A 27,565-nucleotide genomic window follows, 5' to 3' on the forward strand; every position below is an offset into this window, starting at 1 on the left:
CCAAAACTGCTCTTACTTCCTGCTTCTCTCTACCCTATTCCCGACAGACGCCTCTAACAATGAATGCCTTTCTCCCTCTGATACTACATGTGACATTTTATAATATTTAATTCAGACAGATGCTTATTTATAATAAAACAGTAATAATAAAATAATAGTAATTATAATAATAATAAATTATTAATTTTATTATTATTATTTATCATTTATTATTCAGTAACACATAAGGCCCCAATCAAACTCGTAGCCCCCCTGTCCTAGGTGCAGTACAAATTCAGAATAAGAGACGATCCCTGCTCCCAAAAGCTCACAATTTAAACTGGGCCTCCAAGGGCAGGAGAACAGAACTATCATCCTCACTTTATGGGGTTGTGGGGAGGAGAACTGAATGACGCCATACACAATGACGTTGCACTGTATTGGATGGCAGGTTAAAATCAAGAATCGTGATCAGTTAGTGTGTTAGTACAACTGCTTTTGTTTATTTCTAAACTGATCCAAAATCCGGCCATGCCATATTTACATAGATAATACATGGGATAATATACCAAATGTGAATGCAAGAAAGAAAAATGTATTCCACGTTTGCTTATTTTTTTAAAATTTTATGTGCTGTACATGTACTGAGCTGCCTGCAACTTTCATATCCATTGGAATCTTGTTTTGGCTCTATGATCAAAACTGCTTCATTAACATGAGAACGGATCAATGGTGATATCGAGTGATTGGTTGGGTGAATTGGAAGTGTGCAGTTTTTCATATAGATACACCCCAGGCCTCATTTCTTATTTCAAGGTGATAGTCTAAGTATGGAACAGGTATATTAGTACGTATCTGCTTCAAATATATTCTGCAGTTAGGATACACAACCATCTACAATTGTGTATTACTTAGGCAATACAAAGTAGCACAAAAATAAAAACAGAAAATAGTCTTACATATTTTTGTGTTAGTTTTCTCTCCATTTCCAGTGCCATTTATTTTGCCTAACATTTACCGCAATCCTTTTCCTTTGTTTTCTTCTTCTATTTTCTTACAAAACAGTTTATTAGTCTCTTAATATAAAACATATATATATAAATCCAGGAAATGACCCCAAAAATATGTTTAGGTTCAAAAATTTATTTTTGCCCATTTAGAATATACTCATATACTGAGTATTTGCATATTCTGTGTTACATTGTCCCTGAATTTCCCAGTATTAGCTACTCAAACAAAGTGTGGTGGGATTTATTTTTTGCCATTTTGTTTTAAGATGCACAGTTGTATATGCAAGATTAACAAAAGCAGCTGAGTCACAGGACTAGGCAAATCCTGTTTACATGCTAACGAGGTGTTGTTCTCATTGCCATTGTTATAGCTGCATTCCAATTTGACTTCTAGTTATTAGTTCCCTGGAATCCGAAAATTCAGATTTCGTTTTATATCTGCTGGTTGCATCGAGGTTGTGCAGGGAGAACAAAAGATTGGAAGATGCAAACATTTCTGGCGCTTGCAGATTTGATGCTTGCTGAGAGCATTGGTGGTGCAGTGATTTGGGGCTCGCATGCAGTCTAGCAAGCTCAGACATGTTCCATATCACAATTTAGGTGCATTTATTTCTAAAGGATTCTTTTGTGCCAACAACTGGAGAGAATATTTTCATGTGCTTATTATGCGTCGTATTTTAAGTTAAAACTTTCTGTCTAGTAAAATCCCCATTATGGGTACAGACAGATCATGTGTCCTAGCATTCCACTGTCACAGCACTTACACTGGTGATTTGAATGTCATGATCATATATGGAGACATTGAGGGAACGATTCCTTCCCATACAGTGCCATAAACCTGGGGTTTCAGAATTTTAACTTCACCCGCTAGCTCATGCACAAGTGTCTAGTGATTTTGGCCTCAAGCCCATTGTACTTAAGAGCCAGATAGTAAAGGCTAGGGTGAAAGGGGGCAAGGAAATGGAAAACCTGAATTAAAAACCTTCTGGAAATACTGCTTGTGTGTTTACAAAGAGTCTATAATAGTGATAACATCTTCAGAAATCGATGTGTTTCTTTTCCTGAATTCTTCTTTATTTTGGCTTCATCTCCACCCTTGTGTTAATGTCTTCCCCATCCAGATCGTATTCTTCCACTTGGCCACTGGTCCACACCTTCACACGGTCAGTCAGGTCACTGCTTCTGGGGGCCAGGATGAAGTCGTAGATCAGGGCGGCACTTGCACCTCCCAGCATTGGGCCCACCCAGAAGATCTGAAATACAACATCAAACTCAGGTATTTCTTTCAGTGCTTTCCAAAATACTCATTCACTTTAGAGCCATTCTTGGAAACATCCGATGTTAGTCATGCACTTTGACATTGGATTAGACCTAGAGGTGGTCACCTAATGGATTATGCATTGAGGTGGGAGCCAAGAACTCCACAGTTCTAATCCTGGTTCTGAGTTGCTATGCATCTTTGAGCAGATCACTTAGGCCAATATTACCAAAGTTGTTGGGTGTCTAAAGTTAGGCACTTACAGGGAAAACATTTTGCATGTTCCTAAGTACACGTGGTCTGATTTTCACTGAAAATATGGGAACTGCATATGCTCTGTGCCTCTGAAAATCAGGCACATTCATTTTGGGGTAAAATTTTTAAAAGTGCCTGAGTGACTTAAGCTCCCAAATCTCTTGGATTTTCAATGGGATTTAAGCTCTTAAATTGCTTAGGTGACTTTGAAAATTGTACCTTAAGTGTCTCTTCTGGATTTAGGTGCCTACTTTTAGCTACACAAGTTTGAAAATGTTAAGCTAAACTACTTTTCCTTTATAACCAAAGTTACATTTTTGTAAATGGGAGATGGATGGCATGGTAAGCAGATTTATACAAGTTTTCTCAACTCTGTCTTTTATCCTTCAGTTTGGAATTTATTGCATGCCCCAAATGCTAAGATTAGCCCTACTCGCTAATGTGCAGCATAGTGATCAGTAAAGAGATGGGAGAATACTGCATAAATAAGAGTCTTTATTTGTCAGAAGATGGTGATGGACGGCAGGAGAGAGATCACTTGATCATTACCTGTTAGGTTCACTCCCTCTGGGGCACCTAGCATTGGTCACTGTCGGTAGACAGGATACTGGGCTGGATGGACCTTTGGTCTGACTCAGTACAGCCGTTCTTATGTTCTTAAATTCACATTGCATGAGGATTTGTGCAATCAAATTGTACAGGCATAAATATTCATTCAAAGTGATTTTGAAAGTCATGTGCAATTGTACTGGTGGAAACCACATTTAAAATTCTCATGCATGACTATTCAATTCAATAATATGTGTACATTTATCTAATCAGGAAACAGACACTGTATCATGTGATTTTAAATGGACACTCTTCAAGACTTTATTCAAGTTCTAGACACAGTAGTAGTTCTAGTGGCATTCCCCGTTTTAAGCATAGGGAACAGCTCTGAAATCTGTAGTATTTCCAATGCCCTGATCCAGGACAGCATGTAAGCAGATGCTAAATTTTTACCACAGGAATAGTCCCATTGACTTGAAAGCAACTACTCACATGCTTAACATTATTCATAAAGTAACATGCTTTCCTGAATTGGGGTCAAAGGCTCCATATATTCAAAGGTATTTAGGCAACTAATTCTCATTTATTTCAACGGGACTTAGGCACATAAATACTTTGAAGGATCGAAGCCTAAATGCCCCCACTGTAATTGACCAATCACAGCTTACAAACACAGCTTGACTATCGAGTACTTGGCTGGAACTCTGCAATAAGTCAGTTTATAGTTAAAAGAATGTGCAAAATAAGATAAATGGGATAATACTGAATAAGAAACAAAGCTGCGGAGTTTGTGATCTGCATGCAGTTATTTTGTGGGCTGAAAAAATGCTGTGTTTATTGAATGAAATATTAAATTATCAGCTCTGATGATAATATATCTTTTAATGTTTGTATTTTTGAACTGCAATCATACTTTTATAATGCTTCTTATCCAAGGATCTTAAAGTAGTAGGTATACATGGCAATGCTTAATAATTATCATGAACTCCATCTTAGGTTTTTGTTACTAAAATAAATTCCTGTAGAATGAATGATTTGAACTTACCCAGTGATTAGTAAAGTTTCTGGCAACCAAAGCTGAACCCAAAGACCTGGCTGGGTTAATTCCACAACCGGTGTAATCAATCTGTGGGAAAGAAAGAGAAGTGATGTTAGGGAAGTGATTCAGAATGTAACATGTTGCACAACAGCAAAATATATATGTCTGATATACAGTAAAATCCTTTCTTAGTGATCACTTAGCAGGTTTGTGACCGACCAAATATGATTCTGAATGGAATCATCTATGGAGTCTTCTAGGGAATAGAATGGACAAGAATAAGAATGGAGACTTCTATGGAAGGTGGAGCAGAATTGTGCTCAAGGGCCCAAGGGTGGAAATCCCGGCCCCATTTAAATTAATGGGAGCTTTGCCATTGACTTTAATGGGACCAAGATCTCACTTCAGGTTCAGAGCAGCTGTGAATCAATGTAGCTTCAATTTTAATGGAATTATGCCAGTCTATATCCTGTGAGGACCTTGCCTGGTGCATCTGGGTATTCTTTGGAATCATTTCTTAAAACCTGAGGTTGTCTAGTTTGGGTAGTCTCTCTTAGTGTCATTATTGAATATTTGCATATGCCATAGGAGTCCATGCCACCTTACAAAGGTCACAAAGACATGGTTCATATCCCAAAGAGCTTAACATTGAGGTTATATGAGACACACAAGAGATGGCATCAGGCCAGGCTGGAGAATGGGAGACGTTTACAAAACAAGGTTAGGATGTTACTTGTCTTCAAAAAAGCTAATTCCTTGTTTTATATTATTTTGTTATAATTTTATTATAAAATATAGAATATTGAGTGTTGATGACTCAAGGCAAGTCACTGTGGGGAAGGAGTGGGGTTTGGAGGAAGGGCTTGAAGGAGAAAAGGGCTGCATGGTGTACAGGACTTGGAAGATATTCCAGGAGCAGCAGGGGAGGAGTGCAGAGGTGGTCAGGGAAAAAGGAGACAAATGAGTCTGGTGAATAGCAGAACTAGTTTAGTGCAGTTCCTGGTGGGCATACTGTGTCTTTCACCTCTGAGGTTTCTGAAGTCTAAGTGATGTCTGTTGCATTTGGAAATGAAGGTATTGTTTGACCTATGACTTTATAATTGTATAACAATATCCCAAAGTACTGTATTAAGACATAATGCCATATAAGCTGTAGAGTTCGGGATCGTACTTTATATTAATGTAGAATCTTTATAAGGGTGGGTCACAAAGATGTCTTCAATTGGCCGGGCTAGTGAGCATTTTAGGGTGATGTACCAGCAGGATAACAGATATTTAAGGGGAAGATAGGGACCATGAAAGGTATTTTGGCCGGCAGGCCATGAACAGAATAAGCTAGCCACTCCTGGAAAAATCCTTCTAAGGACCATTCCGTGGGAAATTGCAGAGTATCTACAATGAGAGTTAAAACTTACAGCAAGAAGATGTCCTAAGGCAACAGAGAGCCCGATGGCCAGAGGTGCTGATCCTGAGATATCATTTCTTCTCCTGTCTGTGGTGGCAAGGACACACAGCACCAGTTGGAAGGTGGCAATTATTTCAATGCCCAGCCCTTGGCCCGAATTGATTCCATCTGCAAGCTGTATGGAGACAAGGGGAATAATTTCATCTGACATTCTGAGCCACATGCAGGTGAGACTTGAGGTTGAATGTTCATACTGTATTAGTTCTTCAGTGAGAAATTCGAGGCCAGGCAGGCAATTTCATCCCTCGGGTTGCTTTTAACTGACCAAAAAGAGAAAATCTAGAGTTGAAATACCAGCCACTGTACTCATCAAATGCCCCTGGAACTGTTATTAGATGATATTGTAAAACTATAAACTCTTCCAGCCACAAGTTAAAACTGAGCTCCTAGACACAGTGGCTTTTGGTAACGCAGCCAATTGCAAGTTTCTGCAATAAGAACATAATTTGTATGTATATGAGAGACAGAGAGAACCCCAAATCTGCCATCTATAAGTTTAAGGTTACACACATCCTATCCACTGAATTGAGTGTTCAGTGTACATATTAATTTCTTCCCAAAACCTAGACATTGTAGAAACAGATTGTGCATTGCTCTGTTGTCGTACAGCAGCAAATGCCAAATAAATGCAAGGGGAAGAAATAAGACAAGGAGAAAGGGAGGTGGTGTGGTCCACTGGGTAGAGCACTGGTCTGGAGGCTAAGAGACCTGACTCTGTTCTTTACTCTGCCACTAGTTTACTGTGGGACTTTGGGCAAGTCACATCATTTCTCTGTGCATTACTTTCCCCACCCTTTATCTCTCATCCGCTTGAGTTGTAATTTCCGCAGGAAAAGGACTATCTATTACTACCAGCTTGTACAATGCCTGGTTTTCTGGAGGCCCCTGATCTCTGTTGGGGCCTCTCAGTGCTACCTGAAAAAAAGAGAACACTCACAAGACAAAAATGCCACACAGTTGCTGCTGAACCCTTCTGAAGGAAAGCAAGTTCTGGGGGATGGACCAGCTATGACAGGCATAGACACAACAATCTTGCTTCCACAGATGTCAGAACTAACTATTGACATCAACAGTGTTACATCCCCACAACATTGGCATGCATCAGATCAGGGCCACAATATCTAGCACATCATTGAGCAGCAAAATGAGTAGGTTTGCTTAGAAAAAAATGAAATTTGCTCATTTTTTGGAAGTTCCATGGAAAACTTGTGCTCAGGAAACACGCATAGATCATGCAGAGTACATGTAGAATGCTATTTGTCCTAGTTCTGTCCATTGCTCACTAAACATGGGCCTGTTTCTGATCTCAGCTACACCGGTTTAAATGAGGAGGAACTCCACTGAACTCAATGTTAAGTGACACTGTGAAACTGGAATCAGGCCAGTGTAACTGAGAAACAAGCCTGCTCTGCAAAGTTTAAACCCAATGTCACTGTTATCAGTAGGTTATCCCATTTGTCATAGTATCTGTATTAAAAAGTGCAAGGCCATACATGACAGTAACATATTATAATTATATTGTGACCCATCTGGAACAAGGAAAGTACAGGAAATCATGTTTGAAAATCTGTTCTCATGAGTTTTCCAGCCTAATTTCCTTAGGAGAAACATTTGGATAACTTCAGAAAAGTACCCAAACTTTTGGATGCTTAACAAAATCCTTTGACTTTCACCCCTCACTAGTCACTTTCCTGAAAGAGCAAAATGACTGGGCTGGAGTCTCATCTGGCATAAACCAGCACAACCCCATTAAAATCAATTTGTACTAGCTGAGGATCTGGCTTATGAATAACACACTTTTTTACATGCGACAAAGAGTCCTGGGGCACCTTATAGACTAACAGACTATCGGAGCATAAGCTTTTGTGGGTGAATACCCACTTCATCAGATGCATGTGGTGGAAATTTCCAGAAACAGGTACAAATATACAGATCCAAACTAACATGGCTATCCCTCTGATACATTTTTACATGCTACTCATGACAAGAGCTGGATTAATAGCCCTACAGTTAGAAGCCATCTGTTTCTCCACTGGTGCCGAGTAGTGTCCACTGCAATGACGTTATTGTACGATGTGGACACCCATTCTCTAGGAAGTGGACTGAGACAACCAAACATCCATCTGAAGAGTAATAGCATTTGGGAGCTACTAGTCTTAACTTAATAAGAATTGATTGCTTGGAGATGAAAACCTCCACTACCCAAGCATCCATACTAAACCCTTGAGCCACACCACCCCGCTCATCTATTGGTTATCCACCCATTGCATCTGCTGCTTCCCACCCAGCAATTCCAAAAAGGCCGTTTATTTATTCCATCTCACCTGGCCCATCAGCCCTCTCTTCAAAAACGAAATCACTTTATTTATTGCAAATCAATGGGGCTTGTGCTCCTAAGTCACTCTGGGTAAGTCTACGCTGCAGCTGGGCAGGGTAATTCCCAGCTCGGATAGATGTGCACATGCTAGCTTTACTTGAACTAGTGCACTAACAATAGTAGAGTGGCTATGGTGCCACAACCAGCAGCTCAGACTGTCTGAGTACATACTGAGGGTCTTGTTACGGGGTTATACTCAACTGCAGCCACACTGCTATTATTGGGTGCTAGCTTGAGCAGAGATAACATGTGCACATCTACCCACGCTGGGAATTATCCCTCCCTCAGGCCGTGGAGATGTACCCTTAGGTATTTTTGAATATCCCACCTTGGAACTTGGAAGGCCAAATGTTGAAATGTAGAAGCCAATTGCAGGTGCAGACTATGAAAATCAGGACAATGAGACAAAGGTCCCCCAATACAACTATGGAGTCAAATTCTCTGCTGTTGTATCATTGAAGTCCTTAATAGCAGAGCGACAACTAGATTTGCCCTTCACATCAAAAGATATATTTTAAAATAAATTGCACCTTGAAAAACAGCTTTAATTCTTATCTATGGGAGGCAGAAATCAAATTCTTCCTCCTCCCCCGCCCCAAAAAAGAGGCCCATGTTCAAAGGTCATTCTCAGTGTTAATCAACACTTATTGATGGGCTCTGAGGAATCAAAGAAAACCTGGAAAGGTCATAGGAAACCTTTACCAATGTCATAGGAAAGCTTTTTCCTTTTGCATGGGCTTGTCAGATGTAATCACATCTGGCCTGAGAGGCACATCAATTGTCATTGGAATAGGAAGGAGTGTGGGCCATGTTCCAAAACACTACAAACCAGGACTAAACATTGGATGCTCTGCCCTGTTTTGTTCTCTATTCCTTTGGCCGGATGTCAATAAACATGGTGCTATGGAGGTCTGTCTGCCTTGTCCTAGAGGGTCACTATAGTAATGTACAAAGCTGTATTGAGGCAATCTGGGCCCCTGGGTGCACCACAACATGGGGCACTCTGTGGTTCCATCCCCACAACCATGCCATACATTTGGAGTGGAGACGGCAGGCAGCCCACTTTTTCCCCGAAAAGTGGAGCAGGGTAACTTCTCCCCATACTTACCTCAGCAGCTGGGGTGTATCTGCCGGGATGAGTAGGCCGGGCCTGCTGAAATCCTTTATCCCTTCCAAATACATAGCCCCCTTGCCAGGATGGTGCAACCCCTGTCACACCCCTTTGAGATGCATGAGGCAGTTTACACCTCTCAGAGATGTCATTTCAGGCTTTCTACAGACTCAGGCAGACATAACTATATTGGTTACACGTGGGTCATGTTTGCAAGGTTTTCTTCACAACCATAGGGCTAAAAACATCTTTTTTTTTTAAATGAAAGCTTATTTTTTATCTAATCATCTAACTCCAGGATCTGAGGCCCTAGGCATGAACGGAGGTTGCCTATGCCTTAATCTGAACCTAGTAGCATACAGTATTACAGGATGACAACCATTCTACTGGCTTTAACCATCAGAATGTATGTAATGAGAAACATCATTGTTTTCATAGGAACATGGGGTTCTGATAGTAAATTATTCCACTGGTCCGACATGTCTGCTATCCCACATCTAGCACCATCTACCACACACCTGACCAAGGTGCTTGTCCTGCAATTGGACCAGCATGGGATTTCTACAGGATCGGAGCCCAGGTATTCAATGTTTTTATTAGGAAATATTCCTTCCTGGCCTTTCTAGTGGTCAGCTAATGCTCTGAAACATGAGATTTGATCACCTCTCTAGTGGGGTGAGGAGAAGCCCATGTGTCCCCTTTAACTATGTTTTTTGTGGTTTCAATTCAAACCCTTGACAGTTTTTGGCAGGTGAGTTTCCTTTGGTCTTTTTTTAAAGCTAATATGCTAAAAAGAAAATTAGGAAGAAAGGAGACCAGATGGTTCTGAGGAGGTGGTGGTAAAGTGCAGGGCTTGTCACTTGTGCATTTTAAGCTCAGTCATAGAACTGTTTGGCATTCAGCAAAAGTCAGTCCCACCTGCTAGCTGTTTGGTAGCTTATGTGAAAGCATTAGATGGTCCTTGTCCAGTTCCTAATGTCCACTTCGCAAAACCCACCAGCCCAGTCCCAACTCTAGATTGACAGTTTCAGCAGAGACTGAGGGAGGATGGAAATGAAACTAACCCCTTAAGTTTACAGGTAGCGCCTCAAAGTTGTGGTAAGTCATATGGGGCCTTGTGGTGCCATTGCCTATGCTGTTCTCAATGGTACCAGATGACAGAACAAGGAGTAATGGTCTCAAGTTGCAGTGGGGGAGCTTTAGGTTGGCTATTAGGAAAAACTTTTTCTCTAGGAGGGTGGTGAAGCACTGGAATGGGTTATCTAGGGAGGTGGTGGAATCTCCTTCCTTAGAGTTTTTAAGGTCAGGCTTGACAAAGCCCTGGCTGGGATGATTTAGTTGGGAATTGGTCCTGCTTTGAGCAGGGGATTGGACTAGATGACCTCCTAAGGTCCCCACCAACCCTGAGATTCTATGATTCTATGATTCAATGTATCTGACGGGAAGTCTTTGGCTCTCATGGATTCCAGGCCTATAGTCATCCTGAGCTCTACATTTTAGTGTATACTTGTTAAAACAATGGACTCAATCTGCTGAACAGGTGGGGAGAGGCAAAGGTTGCTATAAGCCCCCTTTACACCTCATGCTGCTGGGCCCTGATGGCCTCTGGCACAAGCTGTAGCAGCCACAGAACTGCTCTAACTCACAGTGACTAGAACATCCCAGGGTGGCTCCAACACACCCCGTGTCACAGGGAGGGGGGACGGGATTCCCCCACATTCAAGGAATCCTCCATTGCCTCTTTAGGGCAGCTTTACGGTCACTTGGTGCCATTCTGGCAGCACCAGCTGACCTTTCTGGGGACAAGGATCATTCCCAATAAACGTACAGTATGATTTTAATAATTGCAGCTTTTGGATGTTATACAATGGAAGTGGTGGCTTGGGTTATACTGGTGCATTTCCGTGTTCTCTTTGTTATTGCCTTATCTAAATGAACAAAAATAAACAAAGAATGGCAGAAAGGTAATGGGAAATGGGAAAGAGCATACACCACTGTCCGTGTTATACCAGGTGGTGTATAACAACAAAGAACGACCACTCGAAATGCAAATTTGAAGGATACCCAGTCTAAGAAGAGAGAGGAAATGTTTCGTGTTGGAAACGGAGTATCACTGCTTGTAGAGAACCTTGCACAACAGGGTCCTTCTCCTTGACTCAGGTTTCTAGGGTATGTCTATATTGCCCACTAAGCCTGGGCTCTGACTCCGGTTTAAGCCCAAGCCCATCTTCTGTCCAGAAACTGAGTAGGTTCAGCAAACATTCAGGAAGGTCCTCTTGATTTTGTTATAGAGTGATATCCAGGGGAAAGGACAGTATCACTCAGACACAGCACATCTACCTCTTCCAAAGATAATCTTCATCTGTAAGGAGCTTTGAAATTGCCCATTTACCCAATGGCATGGTTAAAAACCCTGAGCTTCATTACTTGAGCATTGATTATTAAGCATTGCTCAGGGACAGCACACTGCTCCCTTTCTGGGATGATTTTTATCTATATAACACTGGCAACCATTCATTGACTCCATGGCCATGTAGAAGAGTGAGGTCTATAAGTAAATCTGTCTTGGCGTTTGCATGCAGAACTGCAGGTAGTTCTGCCACAGCGCACTCCTGACTTAAAGTAGATAATGTCCAGAAACAGCTGTTTATTTTTGCTGATCTGTTTTAATGCACACTTGGAATTACATCACCCACTGTTCAGTTCACAAGACCCATCTCAAGCCTTGGTAAAGGCAAGCAGGTGATGTAATCTGATGGGATGGTTCAACAGCCTGCAAGATTCAAGGTACATTTATTGTTCAAACAGTGATCACTAGAGCTGCTCATGGAGTGAGCAGATTTCCTTCTCTATGCAATTGTGGGAAACATATGGCAACCACATTGCAAATCGCTCTTACAAGTGACAAAATGCTTCGCTCTTTGATTTGTCCATGAGTGGAGCTATTCAAACTACCTTCTTGCTGTTGCTCTTCATGGACATATTTAGCTGACCCATTTCTACCACTTTGAGCAGGAATGTGGGCAATTAATGGCATGTTTTCTTTCCTTTTGTTTTATCAGAGCAGGACATTTCTTAGTAGTCTGACTTCAAAACAGAAACAGGGAACAGGAAATTAAACTGGCCCAAGGTGAACATGACTATGTACTTTTCTGGGGGCATCATATTTTTTGCATTAGGGACAAAAATACATCAAGTCAAAACATGGTTCCAATTACATGGACAAGACAATGGAAAGGACATTATTATTTGTTACCCAAGGTGGTTTTATCACGTGGAACTATGTGCCATATCATCCAGCACCCTTCTAGCAATGTAGCATATATTCCAGGGTTCAATTCACTTTTATATATCAGGGAATTGGTTAGTTTCTCATTATTCCTTTAAAATATGGAACTTTTTGCAAATGAGTACATCAACCTTGCATAGACATCTTTGTATCTTCCAAACACTTCTCTATGTGCCATACTGATATGTTTTCTCCTAGAGTGAAAATTAAGCAATATGGAATGTAGAATTTCATTGACAATAACCGCCGGAGTTACTTTTAGTGCCATTCAGTTCTAGAAATTACAGTTGGAAAAGACCTGTTAGGTCTTCCCTTTAGCAGTACTGGAATGTTCCCTATAGTATGGCTTACCTAGTCTGATTTTAAGGAATGGGATTTTCATCACCTCTCTTGGGAATCTATTGCATAGTTTCACAGAGTTTAAGGCTCGAAAGCACCATTAGATCATGCAGTCTGACCTCCTGTGTTTAACAGGTAATTATCTTTTATCTATATACCCAGGGGCGGCTCTAGACATTTCACCGCCCCAAGCAGAGCAGCGTGCCGTGGGAGGCGCTCTGCCGGTCGCCGGTCCCGGGGCTCCGGTGGACCTCCCGCAGGCATGCCGCAGGAGGTGGCCTGCCTGCCGCCCTCCCGGCAACCGGCAGAGTGCCCCCCGCGGCATGCCGCCCCAAGCATGCACTTGGGGTGCTGGGGTCTGGAGCTGCCCCTGTATATACCCCTATATGATGCCCAAAGATTTTAGTTGGGCCAAAGCATTGTAGACCTAGGAGACTAAACTGTGTGCTGCAATTTACTTTCCTGTTCTCCCATCTCCACTGCTAGTTAGTCCCCCTAAACCATCCTAAATAATTATTCTCCCTTCTTCCACTAACAGGTAATGCATATTCATGCATTAACCCTGAAGAACCCCACATAAGACATAGCTTGCAAAATAACTATATAGGACTGTGAGAGTTAAAAGATTCTTCCATTGTGCTGGTCTCACTGAAATCCTTAATTCCCCCAAACTTTCTTTTAATATGTTTAGAGTGTAAATGCAGTGTGCACAGAACCTAGCATCTGTGGGGCATTACTGTAATACAGATAATAATCAATAATAATAATTAATAATAATAATAAATAAATAGTATATTTTCCCTATAGTGAACTCATTCTTTAGTATGTTACTTTCAAGGAGCTTCTAATAACTAGCACTAGACATCCCCATATTTCCCACCATAGAAATTAGCTCACCCAGTCCATCTCCCTCTCAGTGCAGGTCTGTTCCCTAAAGAACATTTCCTGCTGCTTTCCCCAGCCCAGTTTGAAGTATCCTAAGTGATGCAGCTCTCCCCACTTCTTTCAGGAGGCTGTTTCACAGACATGCACTCTCTGAAAGTGTTCCTTACTATTTAACCTAAACACTCCCCTGCTTCATCTTACCCTGTTCTTTCTAAAGATAATTCACTGTACAACCTGAAATGATTAATCTCCTTCTTTTCTATTCATACCCTACCAATATCAATACACTGTTATCATACCCGTTAGTCATTGTTTAGCCAACCTACAGAGATTCATATTAAACTCTATGAATCTTATCTCATAAATCAATATCTGCAGTCTACCCACACAACCACTTTGTTCTACTCCAAAGTCCCTCAGTTATTCTGTTGGTACAGGACACCTTTCCTCAGACTGGCTCATCTGTTGTCTCCATTAACTCAGGTAACTATGTCCCGACCACCACAATTCATGCTGCTGTTCCAATTGGATATGAGCAGCATCACTTCCTGTCCTAGCCTGTACTTAGGGGTTTTATGCACCGTGGAACTGTGGAAGCATTTAATCCCAGTGATGGTGGCAATTCAATGGGGGACCAAAACAATCCCTCTATGTCACGTGGGTATTTTTTAAAGGACTTTGAGATACTGTAGGATCACAGCACTGAAGTCAGTGGGACTGCTCACACAACTGAAGTTAGTAAAAGCTGTTATCCAGCACTTTACCAACCGGAAGGCTCTATAAACCGGCATTTCTGATCTTCACTGAAAGTCCGATTTATAGTCCAGTTGGTGTGGGGCCAGCAGGCTCCCTACCTGGCTCTGCGAGGCTCCCAAGAAGCGGCGACATGTCCCTCCTGCTGCTAGGCGGAGGAACGGCCACAAGGGGTTCGGAGTGCGGGATGGGGTGCAGGGCTGGGGGTTGGAGTGTGGAATGGGGTTTGGGGTGAAGACTTTGGGAGGGAGTTTGGGTGAGGGAGGGGGCTTGGGGGAGGGGGTTGCGGCACAGGAGGGGTTTCAGGGTGCTGGATCCAGGTGGCACTCACCTCAAGTGGCTCCCCACAAGCAGTGACTTGTCCCTGTTGCTCCTAGGTGGAGGCGTGGCTAGGTGGCTCTGTGCACTGCCTCTGCCCTGCCCTGACCACTGGCTCTGCAGTTCCCATTGGCTGCGGTTCCTGGCCAATGGGAGCTGCGGGGGCAGCGCCTGTGGATGGAGGCAGCATGTAAAGCCGCCTAGCCGCACCTCCAACTAGGAGCATTAGAGACAGGTCACAGCTTGTGGGGAGCTGCCCGAGGTGAGCACTGCCCAGATCTGGCACTCCACACCCCCTCCTGCACCCCATCCCCCTGCCCATAGACCTCTCCTGCACCCAAACTCCCCCCCAGAGCCCATACCCTGTACCTCTTCCCACTCCCCAACCCCCACCCCGCACCCCCTCCTGCACCCAAACTCCCTCCCTCTTAGTTAACTAGAATTTTTCCCTTACTGGCACCCCCATTCCCCCAACATGCTGGATAAAAGAGCTTTTACTATATGGGCTTTGTTGCATACTGTTTTGTTGAGTCGGGGTCAAAATGTGCTATGGCCACGATCTGGCAAAGCACAGAAGTATGTGCATAACTTCAGTTGGGATTAATATTCCACGTGCTTAAGTGCTTTGTCAAATCAGGGCCCAGATTCTGTGAGTTATTATACAGTTATTAATATTGCAATGAAGTTGTCCTCTTCATAACTTTGCAAAGGCTTTGACATTCAGATTTACCTTTGTTTGTTACACAGCAGGTAAAGCATTGAGAGTTCTCCCTGAGTTGACTATTTAATGATGTTAAATCCTCAGTAGTTGGGTAATTGATTAATCATAACATGTTAATAATTGTTCTTCTCTGTGGAAGAGCTCAAACCACTTTCGTGGAAGAGCTCAAACCACTTGACAAGCAATAATTAATTAACAACATGCCTGTGAGACAGGCATCATTACACCCATTATTTAGCTGGTTTTGATTTATATAGTGCAACTTATCAGAAATCTCTGGGACACAGAGAGGTTTAAGTGGTTTTTTTTTGGTCTCAGGCCACACAACAGGGGCATGCTCCAAAGCTCATTGAAGTTAATGGAAATGTTTGGAAAGACTTCATCAGCCTGTTGGTCAGTGATAGAACCTGCAGTAGACTATGGGGGCATAACTTCCTGTCCTCTGCCAGACTCTCCCTCCCAACAAATACAGATGAGAGAATTCTAGATGCCAGCCCAGGCATTTCTCTAAGAACAACAGCTGTCTTCCACTCTTTGGACAGTAGACAACTTCAAATAATAAGACCCAACCACCATCCTCCAACCCTCTCCACTACATGGTGAGAAACTAGTCATTCCTTTTGTGTTACAGGGCCCAATGTGCTATAAAGAGAAGAATGATGGCTTCATTTATATTAAACCAATGTATATAAATCTAATATATGTGTCCAGTGGCAGACAGTAAATGTCAATATATCTACAGGTCTTTCATTAAACATCGCCAGTGTGAGGCAAAGCATTTGTGGAAGAGTCTCATTACATTTTCCTTTTGTATATTCCCCGTGGGAAAGTTTCCTTGTGAAATGATTTTTTATTTTAATGTTTGGAAATAAACTAGGCGGTTTTTTTTTTCTAAACTGAATTAAAACTGAGTAAACAAATCCTTTTTAGAAGCATGTTTGGATCACTTAATTATACAGATGAACTATTTGTTACCTCCTTCACTGGCAACTTGTAATGGGAATTGGGTGCCTACCTGCTCTTTATGCCTATGACAATCTCCCCCAGTATGTGGACACTGGAACAACTATCTGGCTTTGTACAAACACCACAGTGTGGGCACTTGCTGATTGCCTTGAAGTAGCATTAGTTTTATATTTCTAAACCCAAACTCCAGTGAAACTGAAATCTTCCTTGGAATTAAGAGGATATCCAGAGACTTCTCAAACCCGAGGTGGTTTATACCTTTAAACTCTCCTTTCTAAAGGTAAAAAATGGCCATTAATATTCAGAATAGGCGTCTGGAGTGAAGGCAGCAACTCCTGCTCTCTCATTTCTCTGCCCTGGTCATCAATATAGAAGCAACATCAGAAAAAGGGTTAAGGGCCAAATTCTGTCTCCATTACATCCATGTCACCTCTGTCTATTCTATTCAGGTTCTCAGATGGCCCACATCACCATATATTGTCTTTAGAAAAGGGATCAGGGAGAGAACATGGGAGTGAGAGTGAATAGCAGTAATAAGGGAACTGTGCTGCTAGTTGGAAGGGTCTAAGAATCGGAGAAAGACTGGCTGTCTGAGGTATAGATTGCTTTCCCAGTGGAGCCCAGGATACAGCAGGATTTCTAGGCCACATCCCCTAACCCAAGTGGTGGATTAGAGACCTCCACCTCTTTGGGGAGAATAACTTTGTTGAGCTATTCAGACACTTTTCACCTCTCATTTATTTATGTGTCTATTTATTTTCCTGTCCAAGATAGAGGACAGGCCTTGTGTAATTGATTTAATGGAATAATATGCTGTCCTAAACTCAGATTTCATTGTCTTCTGTGGAGCTCTACCCACTTACCATCAGCTGTGAATACAGTTCTGAATATCAATGTAATTATGTATTTTTCACTGGGATTTTCCTTTTAGAGCACGTAGTATCAGGTTCTGCTCCCATTCCCACTTATGTAAATCCAGAGGGGATTTACTGAGTTCTTGTTGTTATTGCTGTTATATTATTATTCCTATTTGTATTGGGGCAGCACCTAGGAGCCCTTGTCATAAACCCAGCCCTGCATTGTGCTAGGTGCTGTACAAACACACAACCAAAATTATAAAAGCACAAAGACAAGCTCTGTATATACGGCAAGAGCCAACAGGTGCAGACAGACCAACAGGGGAGCACAAAGAAACAATGAGACAATTTGGATGTACAAAATAAATGTCATTTCTCACAAATGAAATTTGCATCATAATACCTATTTTTTTTTAAATCCTGGGATGACAGATTCCTAAAATGGCTAATGAAAGTCACGTTTACATTTTGAATTTTTATCAGCCTTTGTCTGTTAGTGTGACCTATGGTTATCTAGTGTTTCCAGTTAAACGAGGGAGCGGGAAAGCAAACACTCATTGACTATAAATCACCGTGAAAAAAGCAGGAAACTTGTATATGAGAACAGGAAATTTTCTAGAGCTGTTTTTTCCTCCTTTAAAATTTGTGAACTAATCTTGTGCTCAGAGAGGGAAAAAAAGGGGTTGTCATAGATTTGTCTTTATACAATTCTGATTCCTACATTTTCTAGGATTCTCTTATCCTTTAAATGGCAGCCATCTTCCATCCACCCGGAGAGCCACATTTTTGGCTGGCATAAGTGGACACAGCTCCATTGACTTCCATAAAGTTTTACCCATTTACACAAATGGAGAATTGGCCCCAGAGACTCCCACAAGCTATTTTCATTACCTCATTCCGTCCCTCCATCCTGCCTCTCACCAGAAAGACCTCTTCCCCTCCCCATTAATTCCCAGATTACTACCTCATGTGCCAGATTCCCAGTCTGGATCGATACAGATAGCTACTTTTTTCATGCCTAGTGAATCTCAACTGGATTTGTCTCAAGCCTTGAAATGAAGGCTTGGTACCCCTGCATGGCCTGGAGCAACTTCCTCCTACACACAGCTCTGCCAGGGCATCTCTTCCCGTGAAATCTGTGATGCTTTTCCTAGGCCTGCCCTGAGCCTAAAGTGAAAGATGCCAAATCAAAGATTCTAAAAAGTAACGTTCACTGATTGGTCACAAAACAGTCAGGGTGATGGCAGAGAGAGTTTCCTACAAATCGTAGCCAACACGTCTCAACTTTAGAACTGAAAACTCTAGAACGCAAAACAAATTTCACCAAAGATTTTCAGGAGGGGAGGAAGTTCTGGTTTTTCACCGAGGAAAAAAAAAATCAAATATGTTCCGGACAGTTCTACTCACTCTTAAATTGCTGGAACCTCCTCAAGAGGTTAAAAAGATTACACGTTTCCTTTTAGTAGCTTGAACAAAACTAATAGATATGATTAGGTCTATTGTATCCCATTCTTATGCAAGTCTATAGATTTTCTCCCACAATCTGAAGTCACAGAATGATATTTCGTATTTAAATGGCACATTTATTCCAAGGATTTCACAGCGCTTTCCAAACAGGAATGTTTAACTCTTCCTAATACTCTAGCCACCATCCGGGGCCCACTTCTGGGCATAAAACATGCTCAGGAGGGCTCTATTCTAAGCCTAGGGACTGGACTGGTGGGTGGATGGTTCCAAAGCGATTCTAGAAGCCAGGGATTGCTACGCCCCTTTCTCCCATCCCCACCCACTGTACTATGAGCCAGGGTACGGTTTAGCTGCTGCAGCTCTGTGCTATTTAAGGAGCTCCCACACTGAGGAATCTTCACGTGGCCAATTCAGCTGGTTTTATGGCTGCTTCACTCCATTGGATAGGAGCATTATCTTACTGTAGGTTCAGGGCCATCATGTCAATTATATTTTCTTAGGAAGGGGTCAGGAGGGGATAGTTCCATGCATTAAGCAGATGTGTTGATTTGAGTGGATAGTCTAAGTTGTTTTATAGCCTTACGAGATGTGCTAGGCCTAATTAACACCTCCAGAGAAACCGTATTCCCTAGACACTATGCGTGTTGTGCAAGGATCTCATTTACTTAGTGATAAGGCTATCTCATAAGTATAGTAGAGAAAAACGCTGGGTGAGGTAATATCTTTTACTGAATCAACTTCTGCTGGTGAAAGACACAAGCTTTTGAGCTAACACAGAGCTCTTTTTCAGGTCTGGGAAAGATATTCAAAGTGTTACAGCTAAATCCAATGCCTTGTATTTAGCTGTGACACTCTGAGGAGCTTTGCCAGAGGCAGACCTGAAGAAGAGCTCTGTGTAAGCTCGAAAGCTTGTCTCTTTCACCAACAGAAGTTAGTCCGGTAAAAGATATTACCTCACCTACTTTGTTTCTCTAATATCCTGGGAACAACACAGCCACAACAGCACTGCAAATGTCTTTTACCGAAAGGGGTTTCAAAATGCATATATTGGGTGTGACTCACCCATCACAGAGAACACAGGACTTTTCTGGGGTGGTAGAGAGCAGCTATGTTGCATCAAAAACACTAGTCACTAATTTTTAGGTGGGGAAGGAAAGAATAACTTCTCCAAGTAAAACTGCATCAATACTCTAAAGAGGTAACACAGCCAGGAAATAATGGCTAACTCTTCTGTTCTTCCTAAATTAACTATAACATTTACATCAGGGCGCTAGTTGTATGTCTCATTCAGAAGATGGATCTTCTCTCACTATGGAAACAAGTTACTAACATAGCAACACCACTGCAGTTTTCAAACAAGTGATTTTCTTGTGCTCTGTATCTTATCAAAGTCACCCATCTCCCTGGCCGAATGCTGTTAGCTACTACTCTAGTATGAAGTTCAGCTAAAAGACTGAAATATGATAAGGATAATTCTATAGTTCTCTCCATCCCCCCGAAAATCTCAAAGAGCTCTACAAATTAGCTATTGTATGCAGGGATCATTTTGCCCACCACTGAAATGCAGCCACCTCTGGAGCGCACTACAGCAGCTATAGTGCGTGTTTAATAGTGTAGAACGTAACAACACAACAGTTAGGCCAGCAGGAGAGAGAGAATACGGTGTTTAATTGAAACCACAGGGGAAATTTAGTTATGCAGAATGTAATTTCTTATGTTGAAATTTGACCAGGGTGCAAGGACTTAAGTCTTTGTCTTATAAAGGGTGCCATGCCCTCTATAATGTCTGTAAGAAGTCCAGGCCTCAGATTTATGTCTCATCTGTCCAGTGGCACCTCCAAGAGTCCAATACTCCATAACACAAGGCTGGCTCAGAGGAAAAAATGCTGCCTACTCATTCACCATCCTTGACTTTCTAAAACACTGGGGTTTTCTTTGTAAGTCCCACCAGCCAACTCCTGACCCAATCTGATTTTGTTTAGTTTAAGATTGGATGAGATCACAGTCTGAGGGCGCAGTCATAATGAAAGAGGGAAACAGGAAAAACTGAATCACCACAGCAAAACATACGCAGAAGCCACACCACTCTGGTCTTTCTGAGGCTTTCTCTAATCTGTGATAAGAGCTGTGTGAATAATCAATTCTTTGGTTTGGCGGCAGAATCAAAAAAATTTTGTTTCAGGTCCACCCAACACTAAAATGTTTTCAATTTTTCAATGAACAAAAGTTTTAGCCAAATCCAAAACATTTCATTTCATTTTCAGGGAGGTTTTTGAAGTCCTTTCAAAAAGACAACAGAAGTAAAATTCAAAACAAAAAGTCATTTGACATTGAAAAATTGAAACAATTTGTTTAGAAAATATCAAAACAACTTCTTGGGCTGATAAATCAGTCCTGGTGCTGAACAACATTCAAAGACCACTGCTTGTTCTCCTCAGAGAGTTATTTGCATTGAGCACATGTGGAGGGATTTGTCCTATAATGGCAAAGTGCTGAGGCATGAAAGTAGTGGTTACTGCCAAGCACTGATCCTGCTGTGGTAAAGAGCTAATGCGATGATGAAGCACCCTCCTTCCTCTTTTGGGCAAGACTTTTGAGTCATCTCCAAGCCTGGTTAACAAGACAATATAAAACCATTTTGCATCCCAGCTTGTACATTCATGCGTCTGTCACCGTTGATTCATCTGTGGAACACAGCCTACTTGACTATGGGTGTGGCAGAGGGACTATCCATTAGAGAGACAGTCCAAAGCACACTCGAGGAACAACATGCCGTGAAACCCATACAGAAATACACCTTTATTAGTGTGATCTATTGGGAGATGGCTCCAAAATATCTCCGAACGTACTGAATCCAATTGTGTTCTGGCTTTGTTCGAAAGACATCTCCTTTATGTAACCAATTTCTGTCAGACCACTGCATGCTCCCTTAAAACAGAGTTGGTTGTATTTATTCTTCTTGTTTTTCCTCCTCTGTCTAGATTAATCTCCTCTACTACTCATATTTATTTTCCTACTTTTAAATTCTTTTTCATTTAATTTAAGGCAGAATTATCATTAGTTTTCCAAACTTGAAGAAAGCAAACTTTTAGAACAAGCAAGGAGCTTGCTTGCTAAGCTTCTCAGTGGGGTTCTCAGCAGCTTTAATAAGTATACAAAGCCACATGAAGTGCAGTAAGTTGTGAACCCATGAAGCAGTGCATACATTTTTCACAATCTTATAATTTCAGCTATAGGGGAAACTGACTTAAAATTGGCATCACATATTTTACGGCACTCTGGTAAAAGTGTTGAGATAATCATTGATGGGCAGCAAATATCTTTACTACAGCAGTTATCTGACCACATATCAGTTGCCTCTTGCCTACTTTTCATTAACTTAAGCACGCTGTTGACCATTAATAGTCTGTTTAGTGTAAGTAAATTATGCGTTAACAATCCTTAGCTTACAGATCTGTCTCAGACATAGAATAGTCAGCTACATTCAAAAGCCAAGGCTTTGGGTCTTGGATTTACTCTGCTCTTACAGTTCTAACATGTGGAAACTAGTCTGGGGTGAGAAGCCGAAATTATCCAAAAAAAAAAAAGCAAGATGATGGAAAGAGATGCCTCCTCTGAACTGCAAGCAGATACCTTTCCTGTGTTAACACTGTGTCATAGTTAAAGACTGACAATTGGGAAGGCCAGATTTTTAGAATTGCACATACCCAGCTTGTCTCTTACTGTCCCTCAGCATTAGTGTCTGATTCAAAGCCTGCTGAACAAAATACATGTATTTTCCTTAATGTCAGTGGCATTTGGATCAGGCCCTTTTAATGTGGTCATCTTAGTGTAACAGCGACAGACCCTGGTCATCGGTGGGCAGGATTGAACCTGGTACTTCTGGAGTTAAATGCATGAGCCTCAAGACATACGGCTTTTGGCTAAGCCTGTAGAGCAAACTCATTAATTGCCTAGTGGTCTGGGTGCTATTAGAGGGGACAGAAGACCACACCCATCAGGTGTGTGGGTTACATTAGCGCCAGATAGTCCCTAAAAATAAACCCTTTAAAGGAGTTCAGTACCTTTCCCTGCTCCCTCCACCCTCTTTCTCTGCACCCTTGCGTCTCTCTTGGTGTGTTTTGTTATAACTGCTGTCATTTTGCTTAGCTTGCTTGCATTGCTTTCTGGTTGGTTTGCTGTTGGTAGGCAGGGAGGCTCACTATTACCACGATGCATACATGCAAGTCTGAGACCGCGTGTGCACAGCAGGTTTTCTGTTCACTCACACTGGTCATGTGCAAATGTGCTTGCACTTTTTTTTTTTTTTTTGGCTCATAAAACATGAAAATTTGACCCTAATAAAATCGGATGATGTTACAACAGAAACCACTCCTCTAGGAACCGTAGCCCAACCTAAAAGCCCCTTCTTTTTTTCCACACATTCAGATTAATGCACCCTCTCATTCCCACTGAAAGCACAAGCCGCTGAAGCTGTTGGCAATAATGTAGGTTCTATCCCTTCCCTATTGTACTCTAGTTAAAGGGGGCGGCACTGTACAAAGGCAGATCTACATTGTTTCTGCTTATCTTCTAAGGACGGATCCAGCCTGCTCTGAGGCTTGACCTGTGGTTTTTTCCCATGTGACCTATCGTGACAGGTTCTGAAAAACCTTGTCAGGGCAGCTGCTGTGCTGTTTTCCCCCTGCACTGAACTTAGCCACCCAGCCAATCTGGACTTGCCAGTGGGAAGTGAATAAACTTGTTTTCCTCTCTATTTCTCTCACAGGGAAAACAACAGCTGCTGCTCTCCCCATCTCCAGGGAGATCCCCCCACCGAGAGTCCAGCCAGAACATTTAGCACTGAATGAAAAATCATTTCTTCTGAATATTTAACAATGCAGACCATTGACACCCATGCTTCGGATGATAGGCGTCACCTTAGAGAGCTACATTAACTGCATGATTAGGGTGCTGACCAGTGTCCTGGACAAATTCCGATGTGGGGATAGGGTCACATATGGTGCTAGATCAGGGATGGGCAAACTTTTGGCCTGAGGGCCACATCTAGGTGGGGAAATTGCATGCAGGGCCATGAATGTAGGGCTGGGGCACGGGGTTGGGGTGTGGGAGGGAGCGCGGAGGGTAGGCGGGGGTGCGGTGTGCAGGAAGGGGCTCATGGCAAGGGGTTAGGGTGAAGGAGGGGTTGTGGAGTGTGGGAGGAGGCTCAGGGCAGCGGAGTGGGGAGCAGGAGGCATGTGGAGTGTGGCAGGGGGCTCAAGGCAGGGGGTTAGGTGCGGGGTGTAGGAGAGGTTCTGGGTGTGGTCTCTGGCCCGGCGCCACTTACCTTGAGTGGCTCCGGGGTGTCAGTGGCACGCAGCAGGGCTAAGGCAGGCTCCCTGCCTGCCCTGGCCCCATGCTGCTCCCGGAAGCAGCTGGCACCATGTCCCTGCAGCCCCTGAGGGAGTGGAGGGGGGGAAGAGGGCTCCACATGCTGCCCTCGCCTGCGGGCACTTCCCCTGAAGCTCCCATTGGCCGCGGTTCTCTGTTCCCAGCCAATGGGAGCTGTGGGAGGCGGTACCTGCAGGGGAGGGCAGCGTGCGGAGCCCTCTCCCCACTTCCCCCTTCCCCCAGGGGCCGCAGGGACGTGATGCCGTCCGCTTCTGGGAGCGGCATGGGGCTAGCAATCCCGCGGGCTGGATCCGAAGCCCTGACGGGCCGGATCTGGAGTTTGCCCACCTCTGTGCTAGAGCCATAAAAGACCATGTTTTTTTCCCTGCAGGGTATTCTCTTCCCCTAAAAGCACAAATTCCATTGAATTCCGCTGAGTTCCTGTAAAGACTCAGAGGCTTCCTTCCTGCATGTCAGGTGGAATTTTTAAGTCTCCTGGGGTAAAATTGAGTCCCATTGAAGCCAATGGCAAAATTACCACTGATTCCACCCTGACACTTCGCACATGCCATTAGATTTAGTAGACACATTGGCTGGCTGGGAGGGCACTAAGAGTAAAATATTGGTTCATCTGGGGGAAAAAATGGGGAATGACCCATTACACAAAGTAAAACTATTTCCCCATGTTTATTCCCCCCTCCCCACACACACACACTGTTCCTCACAGCTTCTTGTCAACGGTTGCAAAAATGGGCCATTTTGAGTACCACTACAAAAAGTTTTTTTCTCTCCTGCTGGTAATAGCTCACCTGAACTGATCACTCTTGTTAGAGTGTGTATGGTAACACCCATTGTTTCATGTTCTCTGTGTATATACACCTCCCTTGTGCTCAAATAAATGTGTTAGTCTCTAAGGTGCCACAAGTACTCCTGTTCTTTTTTCTCAAGGAATGGTGTTTTCCCTCTCACAGCCAGCCTGTATTTGCTTTATTATCCCCGTAGACTTTTCTCCCTGCCTTCTTGTCATTCCAGCTCTATCTTCCCAGTCTTTCCCCCTGCCTCCCAAGCTCTTCTCTTTGGGGCTCCCTTCTCCCAGCCCCCCTGCCTGTGCAGTGTGTGTAGCGCCCTCATAACTTGAGGGTTAGCCAGAGAAACAAAAGGGGTTTTGTCTGGTGTCACATATCCACCCAGCAATGGTCCAGGTTCACTCAGCTTTAGGGAGAACCAGTGCACGAGAGTTTCATGACTGGCCAGGGTGCAGACTGGGAAATCCAAATGCTAACACTCTGGGAAACAGACCACCTGCATTTAATGGCAGGTGGCAGTGAGGTGTTTGCAGGAGACCTCTTTGGTTACATCATGTCCCATGTGCTTCACTCCTGCGTGGGCTGTTCCCTCCGGCTCTGGTTTCAGAGGGAAAGAGTACATACCACTTTTAGACTCTGATCCAAAGCCTATCGAAGTCAGTGGAAAGACACTCACTGATTCCCATGGGCTTTGGGTCAGGGCCATAATTATTATCAAAATTTTTAAGCTGAGTGGATAGATGGATCATCAGATCCCCTGTATCCACAGATTCCAGAGAGGTAAACAAGCAACTAATATTGCAATGGAGCATGAAGACCAGTGACACCCACTTGTTACTCTGGAGTAACTTATTAAGTACCAACTTTTACTAGATTTCTCATAATTTTCATTGTAGTTGCCTATGACACCTCAGCATGTTAAACCATATTACATTATTTGTTCATTTAATACTCTTTGACTTGTTCTGTTTGTTTTCTCTTGCCTATAAAGGGATTACCTGTAGCAAAAGACACATTCTGATCAAAACCTTTGCTTGCAAATATGCCCAGCGATTTAAACTGGGTGCTGAATATTGATGTCAAAAACTGCAACCTTAAATTCTTTATATGGGAGGGAGTGTCCAGAAGATTTATAATAAGTGCACTTTGCAGAATCAGATGAGGTAACTAGCCATAAGGGAAATCCCAGTTTTAATATTCCTATAGGTAACACTAACGGGGTGTTTGTGGCTATGTGACTGACATTGAAAATAGGCTCATTCTACGCCAAACAAATGCTTAAAGATATGTGTATCCATTTAGTTGCCACTCTGGTCAAATGCCAGTATCTTAAGGAGGGACAGCTGCACTGAAATGAGCTGAGCAGCTTTAATGAAATTACTGTCCACAGTCACACAGCCACAAACATCTGGCTGTAAAAGTACTGAAACCAGGGCTTCTATTATAGACAGTTGCCTCACCTCCTCTTGGACAGAGCAATGCAGAATTCAACATTTCCGTAAGTGTATTTATAAACAAACAAAAACACAATAAGTGGCAACCGTGACTCAATGTCAGAGAGCAATTCAGCTCTCAGTGTAATGCAACAAGTACATTTCATTGTAGATTTTTGACCACAGGATTTCCTTTGCTAGAGATCTCCATCCCCCCACCTTTTTCTCTCTGTGTTTAGTTAGGTACCTATGTTCTTAGCATCCATCCTGGGGCTACCGGAGCCCCTAATTAGGTAGCCTATACAGAATAACTTGAAAACAATACAAATATATATTCATCTATGCACATTAAATGGCATCACCAGAAAAGATATGTAGACTGAGATTTTCAAAGTCTGCTAAGGGATTTGAATACCCAATTGCCAATAATTTTAATGGGAATTGGGCATCTAAATCCTTTAGGCAACTTTGAATATCTCATGCTGACATACAAAAGCAAACACCAACATAATGTGATTCAAGTAACTACCAGCATATGACCTTGTTTCAGGAAAAAGAGGACCTCCTCTTTGATCTCTGATTTATAGAAGATGGTTTATATATCCTTAATCTCACAGTGGTCGCTGTACTAGCAAGTGACAGCACGAGCCCTAAAAACTTTATCCTATGGCAACTGAAGTCAAGGCAAAAGCTCCCGTTGACTTCAGTGGGCTTTGGACGAAGCCCTATTTTAAACACAGTTTCTTGCATTCTGACTGCCTGCCTCAAACAATCCCCAGGCACCAGATTGCCCTCCTCAGTAGGTTATTGGTCTTACATTAAAACTTCTGCTTGAAAGTGGGAAAGAAAAGCTGATCGGCTTACCGCATTGAGCCCAAGGGAGTTGTTCGGAAGAGATGAAGTGACTCCAGAAAGAATCGCCGTGGCTACCACAGCTCCTAGGCACTGGGCAACGATGTACATGAAAGCCTTCAAGAGGCTGATCTGACAGCTCAGCAGAAGACCCAGGGTCACCGCTGGGTTCAGGTGGGCACCGCTGATGTGGCCCACGCTTTGTGCCATGGTTGCAATCGCGATCCCAAAAGCCAGCGAGACCTTCACGTTGTCTTGAGTGGCTGTGGCTGTCTTGTTGCCGACTACAGGGAAATTGTAGCCCAGTGCAGAGCCGATGCTGATAAAAATAAAGAGGCTCATGGCTAAGAACTCAGCCACTATTGCCCTCCAAAACATTTTCTTTTTGAATTCACTAGCCATCTTTTCTCTCTCTCTCTCTCTCTCCCTCTGCTTGATATTTCTCTTTTAAGGTCTGAGGAGAAAG

At 42.8% G+C, this 27,565-nt stretch overlaps 1 protein-coding gene across 1 annotated transcript; it reads right to left on the bottom strand.

Annotated features, from left to right (window-relative positions):
• Nucleotides 1-460: 460 nt before the first annotated feature.
• AQP1 (aquaporin 1 (Colton blood group)) lies at nt 461-27,565 on the bottom strand. The gene is made up of 4 exons (XM_039523209.1): nt 27,112-27,565; nt 5,506-5,670; nt 4,097-4,177; nt 461-2,242 (listed from the first exon to the last, which is right to left on the bottom strand). The coding sequence occupies exons 1-4, from the start codon at nt 27,499-27,501 to the stop codon at nt 2,063-2,065; spliced, it is 816 nt and encodes a 271-aa protein (XP_039379143.1). The 5' UTR covers nt 27,502-27,565; the 3' UTR covers nt 461-2,062.

The sequence above is a fragment of the Mauremys reevesii genome, linkage group 2 (assembly GCF_016161935.1).
Source record: "Mauremys reevesii isolate NIE-2019 linkage group 2, ASM1616193v1, whole genome shotgun sequence".
In the NCBI taxonomy this organism is placed as follows: Eukaryota; Metazoa; Chordata; order Testudines; family Geoemydidae; genus Mauremys; species Mauremys reevesii.